The sequence below is a fragment of the Micropterus dolomieu genome, linkage group LG06 (assembly GCF_021292245.1).
Source record: "Micropterus dolomieu isolate WLL.071019.BEF.003 ecotype Adirondacks linkage group LG06, ASM2129224v1, whole genome shotgun sequence".
NCBI classification, from domain to species: domain Eukaryota; kingdom Metazoa; phylum Chordata; class Actinopteri; order Centrarchiformes; family Centrarchidae; genus Micropterus; species Micropterus dolomieu.
Window position 1 is genome coordinate 6,222,873 of NC_060155.1, and position 24,243 is coordinate 6,247,115.

Genomic DNA, 24,243 nt, shown 5'->3' on the forward strand with positions numbered 1-24,243 from the left:
GAAGCATGTAAACAGACTCTGGAGGCCATTACAGTGAAAATAAAGTGAGGACCGGCCTAAATGTCCTCACTTTGCAAAATGGTCCTCACTCCAAAGGTTAAAAACCCTTGCTTGTCCTCACAAAGATAGCTGTACAATCACACACACACACACACACACACGTACACACACACACACACGTACACACACACACACACACACACACACACACACACACACACACACACACACACACACACCTCTGTATTGATCAGATTAGGGTCTGTTGAGAAGTCGGTTTATGTTATTCAACAAAACAAACAATTCTTTGTGATTCTCATAACTACACAAAAACCTACATGTTTATTTTATTTCATATTTTGTTCTCACAGTCTGCATGTTAGAGGATAAAACTGAATGCAAAAAAAAGGGCCACAAAACACCTCTTAAACCTTCTTATGACGACTGAGCCTTCATTAACATAAAGCTTCAGGTGGACCTCTGCAGAATCTACCTTTTAGAATACATATGTGAGCAGGAAAACGCTATATTTGCATGGTATACCAGCCTTTTTTCTTTCCCTTTCTGTGCATGTCAGCCCGCTAGCTGATTCTCGTGTCTGAGCAGGTTCAGGTCTTTTGAGAGGTGACATGACGCTTCAGGCGAAGCAGGCAGACAAGGCGCTCGTGGTGTATGGGGGGGGATTTGCTTGCTGTTCTGTGTTCTGCCACTCGCTGCCAAATGTCTGCTGTCTCACCATGAGCGAATATGTGTATATCTGAGTGTGTGTGCGTGTTTCTGATCTCCTTTCGTCTCTTCCAGATCGGGACAGGCTTCAAGGATGAAGATCTGGAGCAGCATTACAAGTTCCTAAAGGTAAAGTGGCACGGTGTGAATGTCACACTTATTAGCTCGGTAAAAATCACAACTCAGCACTCCCACACTGATGCCTTCATTTTTTTTTAAATTACAACATGGGCTATTAACATTCTGCAGCTACAGAGTCATTTTTGAGGTATAAAGATCCAGAATTAGTGTGGATGAGGTCTTTGGGGCCTTTTTTATTATACAAAAAACATTCCTTTATTTAATTCCGTCATTCATTCCATCTTTAACGATATATGGAGATTTCCATACCAAAATGAGATGGCCGGTGTGCAAATATACTCTTAAAATACAACTCAAACTAACTCAAATACTGCAATCATTTTGTAAGCAAAGCCTCCAGGTACCTTCATAGTCATAATAAGAATAAGCTCAGTTATTACAGGAAATAAGGTTTTCCTTCCCCAGGCTTGTCCACATAGTGTCTGCTATTCTGGATGTGCTGGATATCACCTAGAAGAAATGACAGCAATATCAATAATTCGGCTTTAAAAATAATGTATTTGCTTTCAGATGTGTGAAATTAGTCCCTTCTTGGAAAGCATTGGGCAGAGTTCATGAACTAGTTCTGTTTCACCAATAAAAATCTGCATTTGAAGTAACTGTGCGGGCGTGCTCTGACGTTGGGTAATGATTTGCTTTTTCAATTTACATTTGAAGAGGTTCGTTCCAGAGCAGCAGAGCAGCAGCATTTGAAGAAATTGACAACTGCACTCTGAAAATGATAGCTGTTGTGAGAGTCACAATTCATTTGAATACTCTGTTGACTTTATCAGCTAAATTTAGATCTGCTTTCACAGAAATAAGAGCACAGAGGCCTTTAAATATGCAGTCATCTGTTTATGAAAATGACTAATTGTATGATCACATTCACTGTACAAACCCTGTACAAACTGTGGCCTTTTAGAATAAAATAGCCTCAAAGTAATATTGTAAAGGTTAAGGGTTTAGACTTAAACTGCTGCACAGTGCAGAATCACAGGGAAACACTGATTGAGAAGCCCCCCCACCCCACCCTGGACCAATACAGTCTCTACTGTAGTGCTTTGTAATGAAGGCCTCCATCTGAAAGTGATGGATGGTGAATTAGGGCGAGCCGCTGGTGTGGCCGGGTTGCTTTGGTTGCAGTGCTGCAGGCTGATGGGACTGCACACACGGAGGCGATTGGCTCTGTTCACACTCTTCTGGGTGGTGAGGTGCTCTGCTGCAACGGGGGACGCGCTGATCCCTTTTTTTCCCCCCTTTCCGATTTTGATATTTTTTCTGCTACCTGACCTCAGTGTGTATTTGAGTTCAGATCTTAAACAAGTGCTCCCCCCTTTTCTCTGTATAGCTCTCTGTGTGGAACTGGGACTATTCTTCAATGTGTGAGGTAGCATGAAGCTGAAACAATTAGCCGTACAAAAGAAAAAGCTCTCTAAAACCCTTAAATCATATAATATCACTGCCACCAGTTTCTCAAATGTCTTCTGTGATAGTAATCTGATTATCTTTAATATTTTTTTTGTATTGATCTGACAAAACAAGCAACATAAAGACATCATATTCGGCTCTGAGAAATTGTGGGACATTATTCACTATTTTTATAGCCCGAACGATTAATCCAGGACATTCCTGTTTATCAGAACATGGGCCTTATTTTGGCATTTTATCCTTCATTTCTGCTGGTTATGGTAACATTGTACTCTCTAAGTAAATAGCTGAGATTGGGGAATGTGGCGGCATTGATAGTACAAAGTCACACAGCAAATACCACAAGCGAGAATCAACTTTTATTTGAAGGTAAAACTGAAAGAGAGGGTGTGCAAAATATCAACAATACACAGCTACAGCAAGTCAGTCAAAGTAAAACCAAGAAGTCGGTCTGTTACGTGTGATGGGTGTTTAAATGTGGCTAATCTTGGGGGTTTGTTTGAAACCTTTCTGCTCTTGTTTGTTGCCCTGCTGGACATCTTTTAAGCAATGTCACTGTTTTCCCAGATCTCAGATATTAACTTGGTGAATACAATGTTATTATAACTAATAGAAATGGTGGCCAAGACAATGAAAATACGATAAATTATGAAGTAGTGGCCTTGATAAATTTGGCATTGTGAGCATTCCGCACCACCATTTCTATCAGCACAATGACAGTCATGTCATATTCACCACTCTGCTGCTCTGCTGAGTTTTTCATTCACTAATTATGTCCTGTCTGAGTGCTGTTAAGCAAAACTCAGCATTTCCTGCACCGATGTTTCACATTTAAACTTCACCAGGAACAGGAGAAAATAAACCCCTTGTGCTTTAAGCCAAAGGCTTTTACAGGAGAGTGGATGGACCCAAGATGTATTAAACTGGAAAGTACACATTCAGGCGACATTCTGTAGTGACCATTTGCTTTACTTAAGTGGCCACTGAGAGGCTGCTAACGAGGGAGTTGCTTTTGATGTCATAACATCTCCAGTTTTTCCACCAAGCAAGAAGTCACGCCTTTTTAGCTCACTATTATTGCTGCATAGTCTGCAAAAACTTCCCCCCCCCAGCAGTAACACCTGTACTTGATTTTAATGACTCTCCTTAAATTTAAATCTCTTGCCCTCAAGATGGATGCTTCGAAATACTAATATTTTTGTATATTGTTTAAGTGAAATGGCTCCTGCACGTAATAATGTCCTAGCAGGTTTGTAAAATAGTTTAGTATTTCATGACAGTGAAGACTAAGAGTCTGGATTTAATGTGGATCTGCCGTGGCTAGCTGATGCCTGACCTGTCAAATGAAGAATAGACAGTAGGTGTATCGCTAACTCGTGTCTATCAGTAGCAATGTTTTATAAGACTCTACACGCCTACCAGCTCACTCATTGTAATTCACTCTGTAAAAGAGTGTCACTTGAATACCTACAGTATAAATAATGTGTGAGAAAACCAGCACCACTACTGCTGAAGCCTTATTTTCCCAGCATTACTTAACTATGACCCAGTTCTGTGGACGCTGCGGCAGTCTAGTTAACATTGCACTGTTTCGGAGTCACATTTGCTGTAATGGTTGTTTTTTTTTTTTCCTGCCAAAACAAGATGGTTGTCATTTTGTGTGTGACACCTACGCTGACAGAATGATTGCTTGTCAAAGTTAGAAAGGCTCTGTTAAATATTTTAGAAGTTTGCTTGCAGAACAGGGACATTTGGGTGGAAGCATGAGCTCAGCTACAAGGTTTTATATCCTACCCCCACCCCACCCCTTAGAGGTCAATATTGGATAATAAAAACGTGTATATCATGGTGTTCGAGTGAAATCTTTCATGTGGGTGTATGATAATGTGGTTTGGAAATCACCCTCTCGTGTTGCCCCTCAGGCAAGCAGGTATCATTTGAATGTGAGAGGGTTTGAAAATCCGTGCTGTCTTCTGGGACGTGATTGTGAGGCGGGGGCAGGATTCTGCAGGGCAACCGAAGCCACTCTGTCACTGTCTCTTTATCAGGTTCACTGTGAATGTGTTGACCTATTTTTCACATTGTGCATGTCTGTATGCATCTACAGTACATATACTATGTGTTTATATTCCAAAATGTGAGGATTTACTGCTTTTCTCTGTTTGATAGTATCATAAATGTTTTAGAGTTTTGTCACATCACTTTATGCTCTGGGAACTTGTGATAAGCTTCTTTTCTTTTGCAGTACGCAATAAACATTTAATGTAATTTGTGATGTCTGTTCTCTAGGAGCACATTCTGCCCAAGCCTCGTGCCTATTACCGTGTCGACCAGTCAGCAGAGCCCGATGTGTGGCTGGACGCCGTGCAGGTTTGGGAGGTGAAGTGCGCAGACCTGTCGCTGTCGCCCGTCTACAAGGCTGCCATGGGAATGGTCAGTTCAGCATGTTAACTGCGCCCCCCCCCCCCATGTGTTCCCACTGATAAATTCAGCCTGTTATGGTCTGTTGCCTACAATGAAAAGTCACAATTAGCGCCTCTTAATTGAGTTATTAAAAATGTTGTAAAAGATGCTGGATTTAGTGGAACAGATACATGTTTATTATCTGTAGTTTGGCTGCATACTGGAATCAGTCCCATAGTACACATAAAGTCTTTGCCATAACATCAGTTTACAACTCTGATTTTAACCACAGTTGAAATAAAAGTGCAGAATTCTATCTGGAAATGTCTTTTCTAGCAAGAAAGGGAAGAGTTTTATGTTTTAATGGTATTCACTTGCAAATATTACAGTTTATTTACAGTGAAAAGCACCACCCTTTCGTTTTTTAACACTTGTAAACCAATGAGACCTTTGCTGAGAGGATTAGTAGTATCCACACTCTACATATGGTCAACCACCAGGTTAGATTTGTCCGATTATTTTGAGGCTTGAAACATTATGTAGCTTCGGCTTCTTCCTTCAGTAGTTGGTGGAAACAGTGGTGTAAGGCCAGAAAAGAAATGACTTCAAAGGGCATATGTTTTATGGGAAATGTCATCACTAGTAACACCACATGTGTGAGAAATTGGCTACCAGTCATCTATACCATTTTACAAGGGTATTCCCATACGATACCAAAAAATGTGCACGTTAGTACACATGCATACCCAGACTGGCATATCAATAGCCCTGGTCCATACAAGCAAAATTAGCTGTTGTTCTTGGTTGTAACCTCCTCCTGTGTGAAGCTACGACGATCCAAGCAACATGTGCCTGTCAAGGATTCGTTGTGTCCCATTCTTCTTAATGAAGGTAGAGACTGTAAAGAATTAAATAATGTTTTATGTTTATTGGTTATGATGCTGTTGTAAGCCCCCCAGTTGCTATCAATTTAACTTGAAAGCCTCATGACTGACTCTGAATGGTTTGATTACAGTGAGCTATCATATTTGACACCTTCAAAATTGTTTACATAAACCTGTAATCCACCAGAAATCAGGTTGTTTTAAAACAAAAAACAAAAGCACAGTTTTTTGTCCTGGAACTGAAAGGGTTCTGAATATTTTAATTTTTTTTTTTAAATTATTGAGCCTGACAGTTAAGAGGTACCATTTTTGTTTGCACTCAGGTTGATCCAGAAAAGGGCATTTCCCTGAGGTTCCCCCGCTTCCTTCGGATCAGAGACGACAAGAAGCCCGAGGATGCCACGACCGGAGCTCAGGTACATCAGATCACCTGAGCTATATGAGCCTGAGGAGTTATATGAAAATTAGCTATAGAGACTAAAACAGTTTTTTTTTGTACCAGGCTGTAAACATGATTATTTCTACAGTAAAGTTGGGCATTTTAACATCCGTTTTTCAGCCTCGATGGTTGCCACATGGTAAAAACCAGCGCTGTAAAATCAGTATCGCAGAATAATGTCACATTTTAAGCATTCTTATAGGTTCAATGTGTACGTTTTTAGTGGCATCTAGTGGTGAGGGTTGCAAATTGCAACCAAAGGCTCACTCAGCGCTCACCCCTCCCTTTCCAAGCGTGAAGGAGAAGCTATGGTGGCCGTCACGCTCTGTCAGCTCATGTACTAAATAATATGTGTGGGCCTCCATTTGTCGTAATTTCATTTCTCTTCTTACTTTTATAAACAAGCCTACTACTACTACTACTACTATTACTACTTCATACGTATTCAACGTGGTGAGGAAATGCGCTCTATAGTGCAGTTTGTCAGTTTGGGCTACTGTAGAAACATGGCAGCGCAACATGGCGACGTCCATATAAGAGAACTTGCAGTGTACGCAGATAGAAATGTCTCATTCTAAGGTAATAAAAACATAACGGTTCATAATGTAAGGTCTTTAGACACAACTAAAAACATAGTTCCATATATTATATTGCATTTCTGTCAATAGATCCTCCTTAATAGCACGCACTGGACCTTTGAGCTAATACTAACTGTAGAGCGTGTGTGGAGGCCCAGGAAGTCAAATTGGTCTTGTGCAATAATGGATGTGAGCCAGTAAAAATTCAATCATATGTTTGTTTGGTCATGTTACTTGAAGAGCTGCATAGAGATGATGCATCGTCCTCATGGTCATCTCACAAGAGCTGTCCTGTAAAATTTCAAGGGTGAATGGCACTGCAAGGACAGTCTTCGTTTATACTGGCATTGGTTTATGTCGTGGCCTCCCCACTGCACGATGAACAAAGCTGTATAACAGTCAGGTACTGCAGCACTTCTGGACTGCGGTGTTGGTGTCTGGGTAATATATTGTGAGGCAGCAAACAGTGAATTATATTGTACAGTTGAGATGTGCAGGTCAGCTGTACCTACACCTGAAGACACACATACTCAATTACCAACACCAAACACAACAACCTGTGATTCTGTTTAACATAAAACCTTTTTTTCTTAATCACTGGATTTTCTCGTATTTTAGCTGTGGATATGAATGACCGCCACACGTGGCACCACCGCAGTTTTGCCAAAGACATAAATTAAATATCAGTGATTTAAGATATATTTATTTATTTATTCTAAAATTGTTAACTTGCTTCTCTATGACCTGCCCTGCTGACCACCGGCATATAATTTATTTATGATTCAACCCAACCAACCTGAATTAAAAGTCAGTGCACACATCACTATGTTATTGTATGTGATATACCTTATACAGACTAATTGGTCACCTCTTTCTGGAGAGGCTGCTGAAATTGACCTCTTCAAGTTCTCATGAAATATAAAGAGTGAAACAACTCTAGTCTAAAATTCTTCGTACATACTAACTATGCTGAATTGTTCTCATTATCGATTAGTCTGCAAAGTTGTTTTTTTTCACGATAAATTGACAAATAATTTGTTCTATGTAAAAAAACAAATAAAAAAAAGCAGGGAAAAATGTCAATCCCAGTTTTGTAAAGCCCAAGGTGACATCTTCAAAAGGATTATTTTGTCCAACCAACAGTCTGAAATTCACAGATGCTGATGAATTTTATATTGATTAACTAATCATTTCGGCTCTAAAAAAGATTATGAACAACAATTTTGATTGCTGAAGTAAAAATGCCAAACATTGACCGGTTCCTGCTCCCTTTATCACTGTATATGTAATGGTCATTGGGTTTTTGACTTTACTTTGGATAAAAGCTGACATCACCTTGAGTTCTGCTGAGGATTTTTCACGATTTTGTGATATTTTATAGATGAAATGATCAATCAGAAATAATTGCTAGATTATAAACATAAAAAGTAATCTTCACTTACAGCCTTACATATTACATGTTGATAAACCTTCTAGTGGTAACCAACAGGTTAATGTTTTGTTTAGCCTACAGCAATATGTACGGTCCCTAATCCATAGGAACTAGAAAAACTTGTTGTTGTGCACTAACAAAACTCAAATGTGTTCTAGAAAATAAGTCAAAACTTGTTCAACACTCAAGCTGTAGCACCACACAGTTGAGTTTTGCTGAACGTATCGACAGCTGACCCTTGTGATGATCTGATTGCAACAAAATATTTCCCTTCCATTAATCTAATGTAGGTGATGCTGTAGATGCTGAGACTCTTTAATTATTTTCATAATCAATTAATCTGCCAATTATGTTCTCGACTAATTGATTCATCACTTAGTCTGGAACACGTCTGTTAAAAAGAGGAACAATGTTGATCACTATATCCTTAAATGCAAGATGAAATCTTCAAATTGCCTCTTTTTTTTTAGATAGATATTATCACATGTAACAAAAAAGCAACAAATTCTCACAATTGCTAATCTGTAACTAGGGAACGTTTAGCATTTTTGTTTTATTTATTGTTTTGCAATAAAAATGAGTATCAGTCCATCAGTGGTACAACCACCAGCAGCCAGACAAAAAGCTGCAAACGTTCAGCTTTGGTTTGTAAACGTGTTCACTGTCTACCAGTTTGTCAGACACCAGGCTACCGTTTTTCAGTTTGATTCTCTACTAAAAATTTTAAGACCCGCTCGCCAGCCTCAAACGTTGCCTTGGATGTACAAACTCTGACTGACAACCGAATCCAAGCCCAGGTATCACGCAAGCATTGCTCATTGTTGTGGAACTGCACATTCTCACATAAGTTTAGAGTTTTGATAAGGCCAAAACATCACACCAAAGCAAGGGATTTTCTTTACATCAAAACCAACGTTTTTTTTCACATCGTCTGAATTATATTATAATGTGAATGTTTACTGACTGGAATGAACAGCCATCTGTTAACTGTGGAGTCAGGTGTGAACATCAGCTGCATTTAAATGACACCTCCGTCAGTTATTATCTGTGAGGATGCACACGCTCGTTATCACGACACACAGTTTCACATTCTGTGATTATTTATTTATTTATTTTTTATTAGCCGACATTTTAAATGAAACCAGACCTCATTCAAGTCAGAAAGAATTAGGAAAACATGGAGGCTGCGCAGGCTGGACCCAGTCAGATTCAAGCTGAGAATCAAAGCTTTACCTTGATCCTGTGTTGGAGAAAAAATGTGATGTTTCATTGTTTTCCTCCTCACTGTGCCACCCTGCTGTAGTGGTACTGCTGATTCTGGGAGGGCCTGCTGTTCACACATTATTCATTGTCCCGCCTTCCACCCCCTCGCCCCCAAACCCTGATGATCTCAAGTGAACACAACCTCTGTCTCCCAGTCACCAGCTGGGAGTCACCGACTTCAAAGCCCCGGGATATGAATAATCAAACCCGGGTTATGAATAATCAAACTGTTATTTTTAGCTTTTCCTCCTCATGTTACTGACCTGACTTCATGATCTTCTCCCCCTCCCTCTATCCTTCCCTCTTCTCTCTTTCATGCATGCTCTCATGTGAACCTTCTCCCCTCCCGCTTTCCCTCTCACTCATATCTCACTTCCTCTCCACCTCTGTCCATCTTTCCGTGTCTCTGCAGATCGCTGATTTGTACAAGAAGCAGCAGCAGATTCAGAATCAGGGGGAGAAGGCGGACCCGGAGGACTACTACTGATCATCCGCGGTCATCAACAGAGAATAATAAAGAATGGCAAATTCAAAATAATTGTAAATAGCTTCTTTCTTTTTGTAATGTTGAATGAAAATAAAGGCGCTTGCCAGTTTTAAGCATCCTGTTATTTGTGTTATTGATTTATCGAAGGTGTCCTCTTACTGACGCCCATTTCCCTTTCAGAGCCAAAACTGCGTAAAAACATCTCTCAGCATACATGGCACATAAATTCCAAATCAACTCAGCAGTTACGGCATACCTACTGGTAATAGATCCCTATCAAAAATTCACTGTGCAAAACCACCCAGCAAAACATCAAAATGTATGGGCGGCATACCAATACTCGTAAGTTGGCCTGATTTTTGCTCAAGCACTCAAAAGGCGGCAGCAAAGTGCATTCAGCATGTGTGGTAGTAAGAGGACAAGCCAAGGAGATTGCCGGCTGCCTGAAACGTTATTAGAAGTAGATAAAGACGCGGGGGCTGACAGTTGCTCAAACAGCGGGACAAAAGAGAAGCACTCACAGCTTGCATTAGATGATAGAAATCCACTAACTGTCCAGCCTGAATCAATCAGACACTGTTGGAGATGTGTGTGTGTGTGTGTGGGGGGGGGGTCAGTTTGAGAGCCAAGGACACGCGGTTATTACATGGAGAAGCAAAGAGGATTTTGAGCGTTTTCTGCATAGTGATGCCATGTGAGAGGATGTGAGCATGGCTGTGATGGAGATTGAACCACTTAGTGTTTGCGATGTGTTTGTGCAACTGAGGATCACATTAAATGCAAAGTAGTGTGAATATGCAGGAAATAGTTACTTGACATTGACACACAGGCGCCAACTGCTTGAGTATTGTGCTGTGCACGAAGGTATACATCATACAAGGGCAACAGGTGCATTAAAAACACTAAAACCTGTAGGACTGCAAACTGCTAACGTAGCTGCAAAAAAACTCTTAGGACCACTGCCAAATACTCAGTTATAACTCATTTGAAGTCACACACTATCAGCAGGGATGGCAATATTGCTTGGTCTGCTCACCTTTTGGTCCAGACGGAAACGATCCACAACTATTGGATTGATTGCTATGAAATTTGGTGCCCAGAGGATTAATCATCATGACTTTTGTGATCTCTTGAATTTGCCTCTAGCGCCACGATAGTCATGTTCCCCTGAGGATGAATTGTATTAACTTTGCTGAACATGTCAAAATTATCAAATGTTAGCATGCTAACATTTTAAACAAAGTGGTGAACATGGTAAACATACCAGCTGAACATCAGCATGTTATACCACTGTTCTTAAGTGCAGCCTCACAGCTAGACTGCTAGACTCTTGGTCTAGTTTTCATCCCTAGGGATGTGGACTAGGTGATCAGTAACGTAATGCTACAGTGTAGCAGCACAATGAGAGTTACAGATTCTTGTGGCTGCAAGGAGGCATGTATCAAGTGTGCAGTTTTACAGTGCTGGCTTGTCTGCAGGTTATTTTCATGTTACATTTTGCCAGTTCTCTGGTGACTCACACTGCATGTGGCACACTGTTGTCACTGCTTTCACTTGGAGAGTGGTTTGCATTTTGTATACTGGAGAGCTTTTGAGATCACTATTTGTTATGCTGTCTCAGTATGCAAGTATGCATACTGCACGACTGCTGGTTTGCTTATTATTTGTGTGTGTGGGCTGTGTCCTGTGTCTGCTGAAAGGGAGTTTTAGAAGCACAGCATTGTGGTAGAATGCGAATTCAGATTTGCCTGCCCTTTTGGTCTGCCTCTGTTTATTATCTGTACCATACTCTTATTATTATTATTTTTTTTTTCTTAGTTTACATCCACTTCCTTCAACTCATGAGGATTTCGGGGTGTTTTATATCTCCAGTTTGCTTTTTTAACATCGCTCTCTTCCTGCACACTTTTTGGGGTACATCTGACACTCATCTTGAATCACATCTAATCTACTTTTTGAATAGAAACAAGGGACTTGCTGGTGTTACTAAAATCTGAATTTCAAATAGCGGTTGTCAGCTGTACTGATGCTTTATAAGTTGGCTTGAAACAGCAAGTGTGAGGGATGGAAAAAAGGCCCTAATGGAAATCAAACCGGCAACAGAGCATGAAATACTGAAAATGCAAATATGTAATGAATTCAATTCCATATTGTGTGTGTGCTGTATGATCCCGGCTTGTTTTGTGAATTACTCTGTAGGTTGACTGCGGCGAGCCTTGTCTGTCTAATTTGTATATGTGTGATTGTGTAAGTGAGGAAGCATGAAAGACTGTGTAAGTGCCTGCACGCTGAGATGTTTCTCTGTTTGGGTCCTCTTTTGTGCATGTGTGAATGGGGTTGTTTTTATCATCTGAAAATGTGTGTGCCTGGTTAACGGCCCGTGTGTGTGTGTGTGTGTGAATGTGCCACTGATGTTTACTGAGGGGGGCAGCTGGCGCACATCACACGCCTGAGGGGCATTAGAGCACAGCGGCCTCGGTCTCCACTGAGGTCCCTAGCCCATGTTCAAACAGCTGAGCTGTTAGTTCACATCAAGTCACCCGTTCAGACCAGGTCCCGTAGGGGAAGTTGCAGTTGCAGACCTACCTGCCCGAAGCCTCTGTTGAACCGGGCTTTGCTACATGTTAAGAAGTGGCTGGGGGCTTTGGGGGTGTGGAGCATGATTTTTAAATAATGACCTAGTACTGATCTCTGCTGTTGTGACAGATGAAAGACAAGCTGAAGATGGCTCCTCTATGCTGAAACTGCCCCTGCTGTGTTCCCTTTTTAAGTTCTAGGAAGTGTCCCCTAAAGCCGGGTTATGGATTACCTCCAACTGCAAATAAAAAAGGGGGCATCTATAAAAAACAGCCAGGTTTCACCTTTCTCTGTCCTTTGGTGCCCCCCTCTCTCTTCCCCTCCACCCCATTCTCCCACATAAGCTATCTGTCTTGTTCACAATACCCCTTTCTCCACCCCGAGAACAATCGTTTGTTCTCCTCCACCTCCTCCCCATCCCTCCATCCCTTTCTATCCCTCCATCCATTTGTTTGGTGCTCTCTGTGACATCTCTGCCATGCCAGGCTATGAGGGAGAGAGGGAGGGACAGGCCCTGCCATTGTCCCCGGCCGAACCCACAGAATATCAATAGTGTTTTTCTTGAGCAGGAGTGCCAAGCGTTGGCCAGTAACCTTTCAGATTTGATGATGTCAGGCCCCCACTTTTTTGGGCCCTTTATATGATTTCCATCGTCCTCCAGTCTCCACTCTGGGTATTAGGTCCTCAACCTAAGAGACAGTACAGGATTGTATGTGCTGTGTGACTCATCGGGGCACTTCATCAGCTCAGTTTGACTTGTACAAGTTGTGTGCGATTGTGCCATCAAGTCCTCCAATTTAGACAAGCCACCACCATTGTAAAAATGAAACAGTTTGTTATCTGACTCAGCTGCGGTTAAGCTTTGGTCAGATCCGCCATCCTAGCGGCTTTTTTGAAGCTGAACTTAGGCACACCAATGCTTTGAGGTAAATATAAGCGTTGGCATGCTAACATTTCCACATTTAGCACAAAAAGTACCGCTGAGGCATGTTGGGAATGTCATTCATTCATGTCAATTCATTTTGCAGGTATTTTGTCCAAAGCAAGGGCGTAACATTGGTTTGAGAAGTGGTAGGGACACAAAGCAGGTGCTTTAGGGGTCCTCCCCGAGGGGAAAAAATAGATGAATATCATATTCTGCATTTCATCGTGCTTTTAAAATATTCCCAGCTACCTAAAAGCAACACATTGTGATTAAGATAATTTTATGCTTAGTTTAATAATTCCCCCAGAAAATCACATGCTGTGGTATTCAAATAGGGATATGATCTGTACTTTCAGGAACAGGACTATGGCACATTATTTATGGCTCCAGGAAAGAGATCATGTTCCATTTGCAGTGTATCAACATATAAAATATATATATTTTATATGTTGACACCCACTGTCAATAGTTTTATTAAGATTAAATCAATGTGTTAGTCCAATGTTTGGTACTCTTAATTATGAGGAGTACATTATACCATCTCATTGTAACTCAAAATACACGCCTTTTGAACTCCCTTGTTTAATTATAAAAGTAAAAGAACATTGTGGAGCCACCATCTCATTGTCTTAAATGAATGGCTTGGACAGGAACCTTCATGTGTCCACACTTAAATTAAATGGTTAAAGGCATCAGTCGGTGACACAGATCAATTCTTCCCCTTTGTCCCCAGTGGATGTTACCAAAGTATTGGACTGAAATTTTAACCTGCTGGTGGCACTAGATGAAAAGTCAGGAGATCACCAAAGTAGGCATTCATCCTCTTGTACATATTTGTACAAATGTTCATGGCAATCCAACCAGTTGTTGAGATTTTAGTCTGGACCGACCAACCAGGCATTGTCATCCCTAGAACCATGCTGCTAACGTGGCAAAAGAAACTACTTGGTTACTCGGTTACTTTCCCTAACACCAAATTGTCATGGGTAAAAGAAGCCGACATTGACTGTTGGAAACTGTAAGCCAACACTGGTCTTGTGTCCAATGTTAGTTGACACCTCCTCCCTCTGCTGATTTTGTCATCACACATCATTCTTTGCTCCCGTCAGACAAGAGTCATAATTCAGGGACAAGACAGAAGAAAAAGACTTCCAGCAAACGTATGTCATTTTTTGTAGGCCTTGACTGTGTACATGGAACAAAAAATAAAGCTCACAAGTTCAACAGCCATGTTTCCTGCAACGAGCTTACCGCTAAACATCTCAGCTAGTGCAGATGACTGTCCTCTAAATTAAAGGTTCCCAACTGTTTTCTGTCATTCATACCCCCAACAGCCTTATCAGGTGAGCTAAAGTACCATTGACGTTGCCATTTATTTAACCATTCGTCCATGACTTTTAGCTATTTCAACTCTTTATGTTATGTTAAGCTAACCATTAAAACTTTATTTATTACTTCAAGCTATCTAGTCTCAGCTTCCCTGCTTGCTTGCTAACTACTTTTAAGACCTGATGCTCAGGTGTTACAGCAGACACAATATGAAGAGAGAGTTTTTAATTAACATTGTAATTTCCAGTTTTTCAAATTACTTAAGCTTCTACAGTCATTTCACGTACCCCCAAGCAACTGCAGATGTACCCCCTGGGACTCAAGTAAGCCTGGTTGGAAATCATTGTTCTGAATGCTTAAGATAGAAAATACATGCAGATGCTTTCTAGTCTTATTTTTTTGTGGCAGTTTCCTACTCTAGATCTTTTTTAAGTCGGCTGGCTTTTAACCTGCATCCTATTAGAAAACTTATATGGCATAACGCTGCTGTATGTATATTTAATCCTGCCTTCTAGCCTTAACTTTTGACAGTTTTCTGGCCAATTGCTCAGCGTGGCTCATTTGCCTTATTTGGTTATGGAAATGTTTTGCTTGATTATCCAGCCCCTGCAGCAAAACTGTGAGCAGATCCAGTCGTTTACGACACCACTTATGATTGGTTTATGATGATGGTGGCGGTGGTGGTTGTTGTTGTTCCCCCACTTGTCAATGCTTCACTTTGGCCCACACTGAGAGGCTTGTGCTTAAGGGTGCAAGACTGCAGTACACTCCATTGGATCATTGTTGGAGAGTCATTAGTCTTATGACCTTCGTGTGAACCAGCCTCTGTGGTGTGTATCTCTGTTGTCTCTCTCCGCTTTTTCGCATCTTGACTGCCGAGAAACCCTCCAGCCGTCCCATCTTAAAGACTCTCTCCATTCACAGAAGCCCTCCACATGTCGAATGAGACATTCCCCTTCTGCACATCTGCCAGCCTGCCTTGTGATCAGGGCTGCACTCAGAGCTGTGACAAACATACTCAACATTGCAGAAAAATTAGACACGGAAAGAGCTGACAAGAGCCCCAAACATCTACAGTGCGGGATGCTTTCCCAGATTGTGATTATCCCTGGTCTTTTGAATGTGCGCTTGGTATGTTCCCCCCCCCCCCCCGTCCTCTTGGAAATAATTCTACGTCAAAGAGCATTACAATATCACAAGAAAATATGCTTTGTAAATTTCTACGGGTGTCTAATGACATGCCCTCACCAAATGCAAGTGAGGCCACTGTCTCAACCCGTGAAAGCAAGCTTGATGAGTTATACAGGCAGACAGTTGAGATGGTTTCACTCACACAGTGGCTGAAGCCTCAGGTACTTTGCGTATTCAGTCATCTCTAATAACACCAATTGATATGGAGCCTTGTCCACCTCAATATAACTAAAGTGCAGCTGAGGACTCATGTATAATTGAGCTAAAATCTCTAAATGGCTCTACAGATAGTTTTCTCTGTCTGTTTCTCACTGGTACCTCTCTCCTCTACCTCTTCTCTGTGTATAATTTGCCACAGATAAGCTCTCCCTCTCCTACATTGGTGTGCTATACCACTGCCAGCTGAAGGAACGGGGGCCTTCGCTCTATATGTGATACAGTTTCTGCCTGCCAAGCTCAGCTGCCGCCGTCACTCGGTGCTGACGAGTTTGGGAGCTTGCCACATTCTGCACCTGCCAGGCTCATAAAGAATCCCTCTGTTTCTCTGGGGCCTGAAGGCAGGATATGCCATAATTGTTAAGGATGTCGCGATTTAGACATTCAAGCCAAAGCTTAGACAGTTGATGGCGCCAACAAGTTGGCAGATGGTCCATTTTGTTCAGCTGATCCGTCAGCGGGGTATTTGAGGTGTTAAGATGAATGAGTGGATGCGTTTTATCACAAGTGGCAAGAGTTTGTGCCGTGGTCTCAAATGTAAGCAAAAGTCGATCCGTCGCTAAATGCTTTGCTGCTGTCTCGGCCAAGAGCCCCCTCTCAGAGGAGATCCTTGATTTACTTTTTTTTTTTTTTTTTAGCATAGGAAAGCTCGATAAGTAGGTTCAATAAAATAACACAAGTGAAGTGGACATCCTTGTCAAGTGCCTCTTCCTCTTATGCTCTCATCATATATACATTCCCAAGAGGGGTAGGGGGAGTCAACTCATGACTGATATGGTTTCTACTTCATGTTGAGAATATGAAAATCTAGCATGGGTGTTTGCTGAAACTGGAGTACCACAGACCATTAATTTGGGCATGTATTCACTGTTACGATGCCAGCGGCTAAATTAATGCATATTTATGACGTGACAAAATGATGGAATGAGGCCTTCACAAATGAGCCTTTTTGCAGAAATTCCCCTTCAGTGTGTCCGCTCAGTCACACCGCAGGCTCTTGCTCTTGTGTCTGCGCATCTTGTCTTGTCCTGTCCTCATATCAACCCGTCTATATATAGCAGGTCTCTTCCCCACTCTCTCGCTCTCTATGTTACTGGAAAAGTGAGGAGTGGGGGCAGCAGTGAATACACAGCTTTGTTAAGGAAGGAGGAGAAAATGAGGCTGGGAGAAGGAGAGGGTGAGGCCTGAGAGGAAGAAAGCGCCATTGACAGACGGGCAAACACCAGTCAGCCCCTGTCCCCCTCGCTCTCCATTGTCTCCAAGTGCTAGACGTCAGCAAACGACAAGAATCTGGAGAGAGGGAGGACGGGGAGAAAAGAGAGAGCAAAGAGTCGGGGCTTTGTTTGGGCCGCTGGCCTCAGACTCGCTGAAAGTGCAGGGAGAGGCGAAAGAAGAGAGAGGGATGGGGACGGAGGAGAGAGCACTGGTCTGACCTCGCCGCAGGATGCCCTTCATCCCCTCCTCCTTCACTGTAAACAGACAGAAACAGGCCGAGACAGCCTCCCACCATTCCCCATGTAATATTTACATATGAGCAGTGATCACATACAGTGCGACCGCAGATGGTCATGATTCCCTGTCACACACCCTCGCTCGCGCCTACACATGCCAAGCGTTGATTAGCATTCCCTCTCAACGCAATCACATCACAGTGAGGGTGTGATCTAACACATTACATTAATCATGGTGTAATGCTGCACAGAGTTGGCAAATTTGCCCCAAGTTGCCTATTGTTTACCCAACTAATTCACCAGCTACTGTACAGTGCAGGTGCACTTCGCCTGCGTTTTTCTCCCACTTCAAAAGATAATGTGTGTAATTTGTTTCAATGAAGGATGAAATTGAGAGACATGGCAGGGAGGGGTAAGGGTTGGGGGTGTGGAGAGGAGAGGAGTACTGGGCCGGGCCGGGCCGGGGCGAGGGGTGTGGTTGGGTATAAACCAGGGGACAGTGGGTTTTCTGTTGTTGTCCTGTTTTGAAGCCCTCTGTCCTGGCATCCTGCACCCCTCCACTCTCTTTCTTTCTTTCTCCTCCTTCCGCTCACACTCCCTCCAGAGTGGGACTCTTCCTCGACTGACTCCCGTCAGGTCCTGCTGCATCCGTCTTTTGGGAGCTCCGTAGAAGCCAGAAACCATGCTGACGTTTTTGGCGCTGGCGTCGGTTGTCCTCCTGGGAATAGGTAAAAGGAAAGTTTTATTTTGATGAGCTCTCAAAGAGGCACTGAATTTCATCTGTTGAAAGTGAAGATGTAGAAATTATCTTCCTGCTGATGTGGGGTTAAAGGTTAACTGAGGATATGACGAAGAGGGTTTTTTCTGTTTTCTTCTTCAGTGCTTACCTGAAAACTGATGGACTTACAATAAAAATTGTCAATAGGCTTAGTAGTGAATTAATTGATCTTTCACTGAAATGCATCTCCATTTACTGACCTAATACTAAATGAAAGCATTTGAATTAATATCTTAACATTCACTTATAGATGACACCTGTAGAGGATATTGCTCATCCTCAGGTGTATCGTGATAAACGGCCCCTGCTTTACAAGAGGATCTGTGCCTCTCTTACAAAGCCATAAAGTGTCTCCAAGCTAGTTAAAGCAAAATAAAAGAGCTCTAATATTATGACTTTTAGACTGATGGTTGGCAGATTTTGTTGCTCTCAAGCAGACGGCTTTCTCTGCTCCCCCTCCTGTCAGGTGTTTGCAGGTTTTGTCAGAATTTTAATTAAAAATGTCAGGCGTGATTTCATTGACAAGTTTTGAGGGGGCTGGCTGCACTAATGGCGTTTGCTCAAGGACGCCCGCAGTGGAAGCTGTGAACTTTACTCTCCCGACGTTAAAAGTGGCAGGAAGCTCCAAAACACTTGCAGGCATTAGTGTGAATGTAGATGTGAGAATACTATTTCTCATGGTGGACCATTGACATGTTGTTTACATTTTTTTTACGTGAAACTTAACAATACAAATATGATGTTGTTCGGGCTGATGTTAGAGTGGCAGGAGTGTGCAGCTCCCAGGGGCTTTGGTGGTTGTTTGAGATTCTGAGTGCATTTTCGAGGCAAGTAAAATATTGATTTTGCAGCCAAAACCAAATTAACATCGATCATTAAATATTATTCAAGCATAAACAGTGCACATGATTAAGCCAACATAATCCATATTAATAGAGAAAATGATGTTCCCCTTTGACTTTTACAGAATAGCTCTAATATTCCAGTGATAATCCAAATATTTACTGAGTGCATGTCTGAGTCGATGTTGTAACTGACACTGCTAAATGTGCAGTTTAACGTTGTGTGTCTGGGTGCATATTTGAGTATTAGGGATTTATTTGACTGATTTCAACAAATAAATGGTAATGTGATTAATGCTTCGTGCATGTGACTGTCTAATGATTACAGTAGGGGTTTAAAAATGTTGAGGAATGTAGTGATTTAAGGAAATATGCCAATCAATACAGTGTATAATTTTATGTTTTATGCCCTGTAGACAACTGTAGGCATGGTGTTGTTAGTCAGCAACAATAACAAAAAGCCTTTGCGGGCAATTCTCATTATTTTCTGCCACAAATGGTAGTCAGACTGTGAATATGGAATATCAGAATCTTGTGGTGGTGTGGATGGGTGTGTTTATTTGTGAATTAACCATATCCGCCTTCTTTGTGTCTCCCAGTGCCTGAGCAGTCCCAGGCCATAGTGATTTACACCGGCTGGGAGCGCCACGCCCTAGTGGGCTCCGACATCCGGCTGTCCTGTTCCTTCTTCTCCTGGCGCTGGACCTCGGAGGACGTCACTTTCTCCTGGACATACAGGCCTGATGGATCCCGGGACAGCATCTCTGTAATATACCAATACACACACACACATATATTATAGGCTATGTATCAGTAAGTGTGGTATTAAACAGACGTACAATCATCGGATCGTGTCATCATCCTCTAAAAAAAGTGCTTTTGTGTTAAATCAACAGGAGTACGCTTTCCCTTTTTGTACTTACTTCCCTAAATGAAACTCCTTCCTAAAATGAACCCTTTTTCACATTCATGAAGCTACAAATAAACATCTAAAAAGGAAATGCAAAAGCGTCTTCAGAAATGTAGACACACCAACACAACAGTGTCAGCCAAAAGCCTTTTTTGTTTTCCCCATCTCCGCCCCTACCAGGCACGAAGCGGAACAAACATTTAGTCAGAGGAGGAGGGGGGCGGGGTGGGTACTGAGGTCACATGGCATGATTTGTGGTTAGAGAAGCTCTGATCAATTTGGGCTCACTTGTGAACTTGTTTTGCGCAGCTTTATGTTGAGGATGTCGTGGATTTAACCATGGCTGATCACTTTCGCTACAGGATGGGGACACTAGAGCACCCTCACTGAACGGGGGTACTTAAAAATCATCTAAAAGGGATCCTGGTTTATATCTAAAATCACTCCCCCGAGTACAGTATTCATTTATAAACTTAAAGAAGGAAACAACAAGCGCACAGAAACTTTCTCTTCTAATCTTCCCACTCCTCTTGCAGCCTCACCTGCCTCCTGCTCTTTAATTTCGTTCTCCCTGCCCTTATCGCCCTGCCATCTCTCTAATCTCTCTATCTCCCCGTCCTGACTGCGCCTCCCTCTGTCCACCTCCCTTAATCTCCTCCTCCCCAGACCTACCTTCTTTGTCCCTCCCCTCCTCTCTCATTATCTCCTCCCCTCACCACCTTCACTTTCATCCGTCTCCTGCAGTGCCCTCACTTTGAAACTAGATTGATCTTCTCTTCCCGCCACCCACCGCTTATCTTCTGCCGCTCATCTCTCTACCCGCCTGGACAGATTTACAGTTTCATATGTCTATTTGTTTTCATGGTGCATTTGTCCTTTTAAAGTGTGGTATTTGATTTGACATGTTCATATCATGTGAAAGGCTGTGTATAATTCATGGATTGCTCTTCTACAGGGTTTCACAGGCCTCAAGCCTTCAATTAGACGTGTGCTGAATATTTGAATCAGTCGTTTACCAAAATATCATCCACACTGATGACCTTGTGGAGTCTGGGGCCTCAGCACTTGGCCCAGTTATAGCCTCTGCCCATTGAGCCCCCCCCCCCCCCAAATAGCTTAGTTTGGCCGTCATTTACCATTTTAGAAGACGTTTTGGTTGTATAGAATTTGTTTATAATACTGCTAATAGTCCTGAGTTTTACTATACTACTGTATACTATACTATACTAAAACAACCATCACACTCACTTTCAGAGACATAACAGTACATGTTTTTTTCCAATAAAAGAGAAAATTCCGGTTCAAAACAGTATATGATGTCTAATGCATGCAGCCACAAAACAACTTAAGCCTGAAATAGCCTAAAATTAGCAAAATGTTGGCATAAAGCTACTCCAGTCCACATTTTATATTAACAATGGATCAAATGAGTATAAGAGAATTATCACCTGACTAGGAAGTGTTTTATCACCTTTCCGCTCATTGTTTTGCTTCACACTCTGTGCTCTCATAGCGTTGTTTCAACTGCAAAAGGCGTCAAGTTCAGTGAGAAAACCCACTGTACACTACCTGACCAAGACCAAAAGGCAAACAGATGAAGTTAGCGACCAGCAGGTGAACACAGTGGAGCATTTAGCAGCTAAAAAGCCAGAGACCTTCCCTCAGGAGTTTGTGTTGAATGTGAATGCAACTTTATCCAGTATGGGGTGCGACAACCTATGAGCCTCCTCTAAAAAAAAAAAACAAAAAACAAAAAATGTACAAAAACAATGTACCTCAAATGCAAAGTACTTCTGTATAACAACTGCATAAATACAGTCAAATGCAGCAGTTACTCTTGAATAAGTACATGTGATTATGGTGATACTACATGTACAAACAGTACAATGTCCTCTCTAACCTTTACAGATCTTCCACTACACTGGTGGGGCTGCCTATGTCGACAACAAGGGCCCGTTCAGGGACCGGTTGGAGTTTGTGGGGAACCCGGGCCGCCGTGACGGCTCCATCCTGATCAAGAACCTGGACTTCAACGACAACGGCACTTTCACCTGCGACGCCAAGAACCCCCCTGACATAGTGGGCCGGCCCTCCAGCGTCCGCCTGCTGGTCTTTGAGAAGGGTGAGATGGGAGGGAGACCTGTGGGGGGTTCCTCAGCAAATCAAATTCCCCAGCATGTAAAGTCTAATGCCTACGTTGTCTTACATCTGTGTCTGCTCATTAGCTTTCCACTGAGCCCATATGGCATATTTTGCTCATTTTGTTTTCGTCAGAAGGCAACTGTTCTCAATTGTTGTTGTAATCATTCCAAAGTCTGAAATTAATATCAATTTGCGCTGTGCATCAGACTAAAGCGAGTACTGTGCTCAGACCAGTCGTCGCACTGCCTCGCTTAGAATTCCTCGCACCTCCTGATAAATGAAATCAATTACAATTCTCTAATCTTTCTCTATTTGAGATTGCTATCTCTCCCTTCCTTTCACTTCTTTCCTCTGCCTCCTCCTTGCCTTCTCTTCCCATTTTTCTGTCCTTTTCCCCTTTTCCATCGTCTTCCACTGTCTCCCTCCATGACTATCCTCACCTGTATTCTGCCTTTCCTCTCCTCTACACCTCCTTGTCTGCCTCTACAGCCTGTACTTGTATTCTTCATCTTTAATTCAACATTTATTTAGCTCTAATTTTCTATTCCTTCATCTCTCATTCCCTTTCCTTTTAGCTTTGTTCCTCACCTCCCTCACACTCCGAAATCCCCCCCCCCCTCCCCCCTGCTCACCACTTTACAGGTTCTCACACTTCATACCTTCTTTTCTCTTCTGAACACTCCAGACCTCTCTCTGTCACTTGCTTTGTACTCTTTTTCCATTTTATCCTCAAATTCTCTGCATCCTTCTCCTCTCCTCTACCTTCTAACACTCCCCTTGTTCTTTTCCTCTCCTCCGCCCACAGTGCCCATCCAGGCAGGTGTGATCACAGGATCCATCATCGGGGTGGTGCTGGGCCTGCTGGTGCTCATTGTGGTCATCTACTACCTAATGAGGTTCCTGGTGGCGCGCCGCGTCTTCAGCCTCAGTGTCAGGTCAGTGACCGGCCTGTGGCCGGCGGCGCTCTGCCAGTCGGGTCTGTGCCAGGGACTGGAGCTGAGGCCGGAGCCCATCCCTGGCACTGACACCTGTGTGGCCAAGCTGGCATAGCTGCCATGCCACGATATGATTTGGTTAGGTGTGCAAGGTTTACATTTGAAGTTAGTCGGCTAGAAAGAGACCAATAATTATCTCTCACTTAGATTTAATCTTAAATCAGTACTTCATAGCTCCAAAGCAAGATGATTAGAAGTGGTGAAGCGAAGATTTCTGAGTGGATAATCCACTAGATCGTGAAGATGATGGATCCATCCTGTGCTTATACCTATCCAATTTTATGAGATCTTAACGCGTCTAGCACCTGGGGGCTGTGTTAGAGACAGGGCCTGTAGATTAAGTAGATGTTCTCTTCGTGATGGCTGCCAGGCAATGCTGCCCTGTGACCACTGGAGGGAGAGATAGATTCGACATCCTGACATTGTCTTTCTTTTGTCCCCTCCAGCAAACATGGCAAGAAAAAGAAGGAGGGATCACAGCAGAGACAGGCAAGTTCTCCCCGATCCTTCCTCCGTATTCCCTCTCCTTCCTCTGCCTCTTTTCCCCGCACCCTCCATCACATGAACAGTTGACGACACTAAGTGCAACAGCTCGGTTTGCTGTCATGTTCAGGCGCTAAATATTAAGACGGCGTCCTTTTGGAGAGATTACAATAGCATCCAGTGTTTGAATATTTGTACGGCTCAGGAAATGTGTCAGAAGGAATATTAATCGTATAACTGTTGCAGTGCAGACACACAATAGCACACATCCAACATGACAGTGCATGACGGCACCGTTTCATAATCGCATTCCCCCAATGCCGGTCCAAGCAGCTCCAAAATATGCCCGCACACTTAGCCGGCTCCTCCTCGAAGGAACATATCAACAACAAAATAACATGTCATTCAAACTCTGCCCAGCAACACTAATAACAGTGTTCAAGATGTCGAAATTGTAATGCCATCACAGCGTTTGAGGTGCTTTGAAGCCAGTACTTTTTTCTCTCTCTCTCTCTCTCTCTCTCTCTCTCTCTCTCTCTCTCTCTCTCTCTCTCTCTCTCTCTCTCTCTCTCTCTCTCTCTCTCAGATGCCATGGCAGAGTGTGGAGCACGTGGGTGACCAGAGTCCTTACGTGACATCAA

The 24,243-nt window shown here is 42.6% G+C and overlaps 2 protein-coding genes and 1 long non-coding RNA gene across 4 annotated transcripts in view; 2 read left to right on the forward strand and 1 right to left on the reverse strand.

The window, feature by feature from the left end:
• lig1 (ligase I, DNA, ATP-dependent) overlaps positions 1-9,879 on the forward strand; it is a 49,942-nt gene extending 40,063 nt beyond the window's left edge. Inside the window, exons 22-25 of the mRNA XM_046051932.1 lie at positions 802-855; positions 4,567-4,710; positions 5,888-5,980; positions 9,689-9,879. Of these exons, the coding sequence (XP_045907888.1) occupies positions 802-855; positions 4,567-4,710; positions 5,888-5,980; positions 9,689-9,763 (366 nt within the window). The 3' untranslated portion in view covers positions 9,764-9,879. The remainder of the gene's footprint in view (positions 1-801; positions 856-4,566; positions 4,711-5,887; positions 5,981-9,688) is intronic.
• Positions 9,880-16,935: 7,056 nt separating this feature from the next.
• The window catches only part of LOC123971888, a 20,269-nt gene continuing 12,961 nt past the window's right edge, over positions 16,936-24,243 (reverse strand). Inside the window, exons 3-4 of the long non-coding RNA XR_006825321.1 lie at positions 19,645-19,836; positions 16,936-18,170 (exon numbers count right to left, since the gene is read on the reverse strand). This is a non-coding gene — a long non-coding RNA (uncharacterized LOC123971888). The remainder of the gene's footprint in view (positions 18,171-19,644; positions 19,837-24,243) is intronic.
• Positions 17,982-24,243, forward strand: part of mpz (myelin protein zero) — a 14,056-nt gene continuing 7,794 nt past the window's right edge. For both annotated transcript variants that reach the window (XM_046050935.1, XM_046050936.1), the window contains exons 1-5: positions 17,982-18,180; positions 19,672-19,838; positions 21,891-22,104; positions 22,930-23,059; positions 23,566-23,608. In XM_046050935.1, the coding sequence (XP_045906891.1) occupies positions 18,135-18,180; positions 19,672-19,838; positions 21,891-22,104; positions 22,930-23,059; positions 23,566-23,608 (600 nt within the window). In that variant the 5' untranslated portion in view covers positions 17,982-18,134. The remainder of the gene's footprint in view (positions 18,181-19,671; positions 19,839-21,890; positions 22,105-22,929; positions 23,060-23,565; positions 23,609-24,243) is intronic.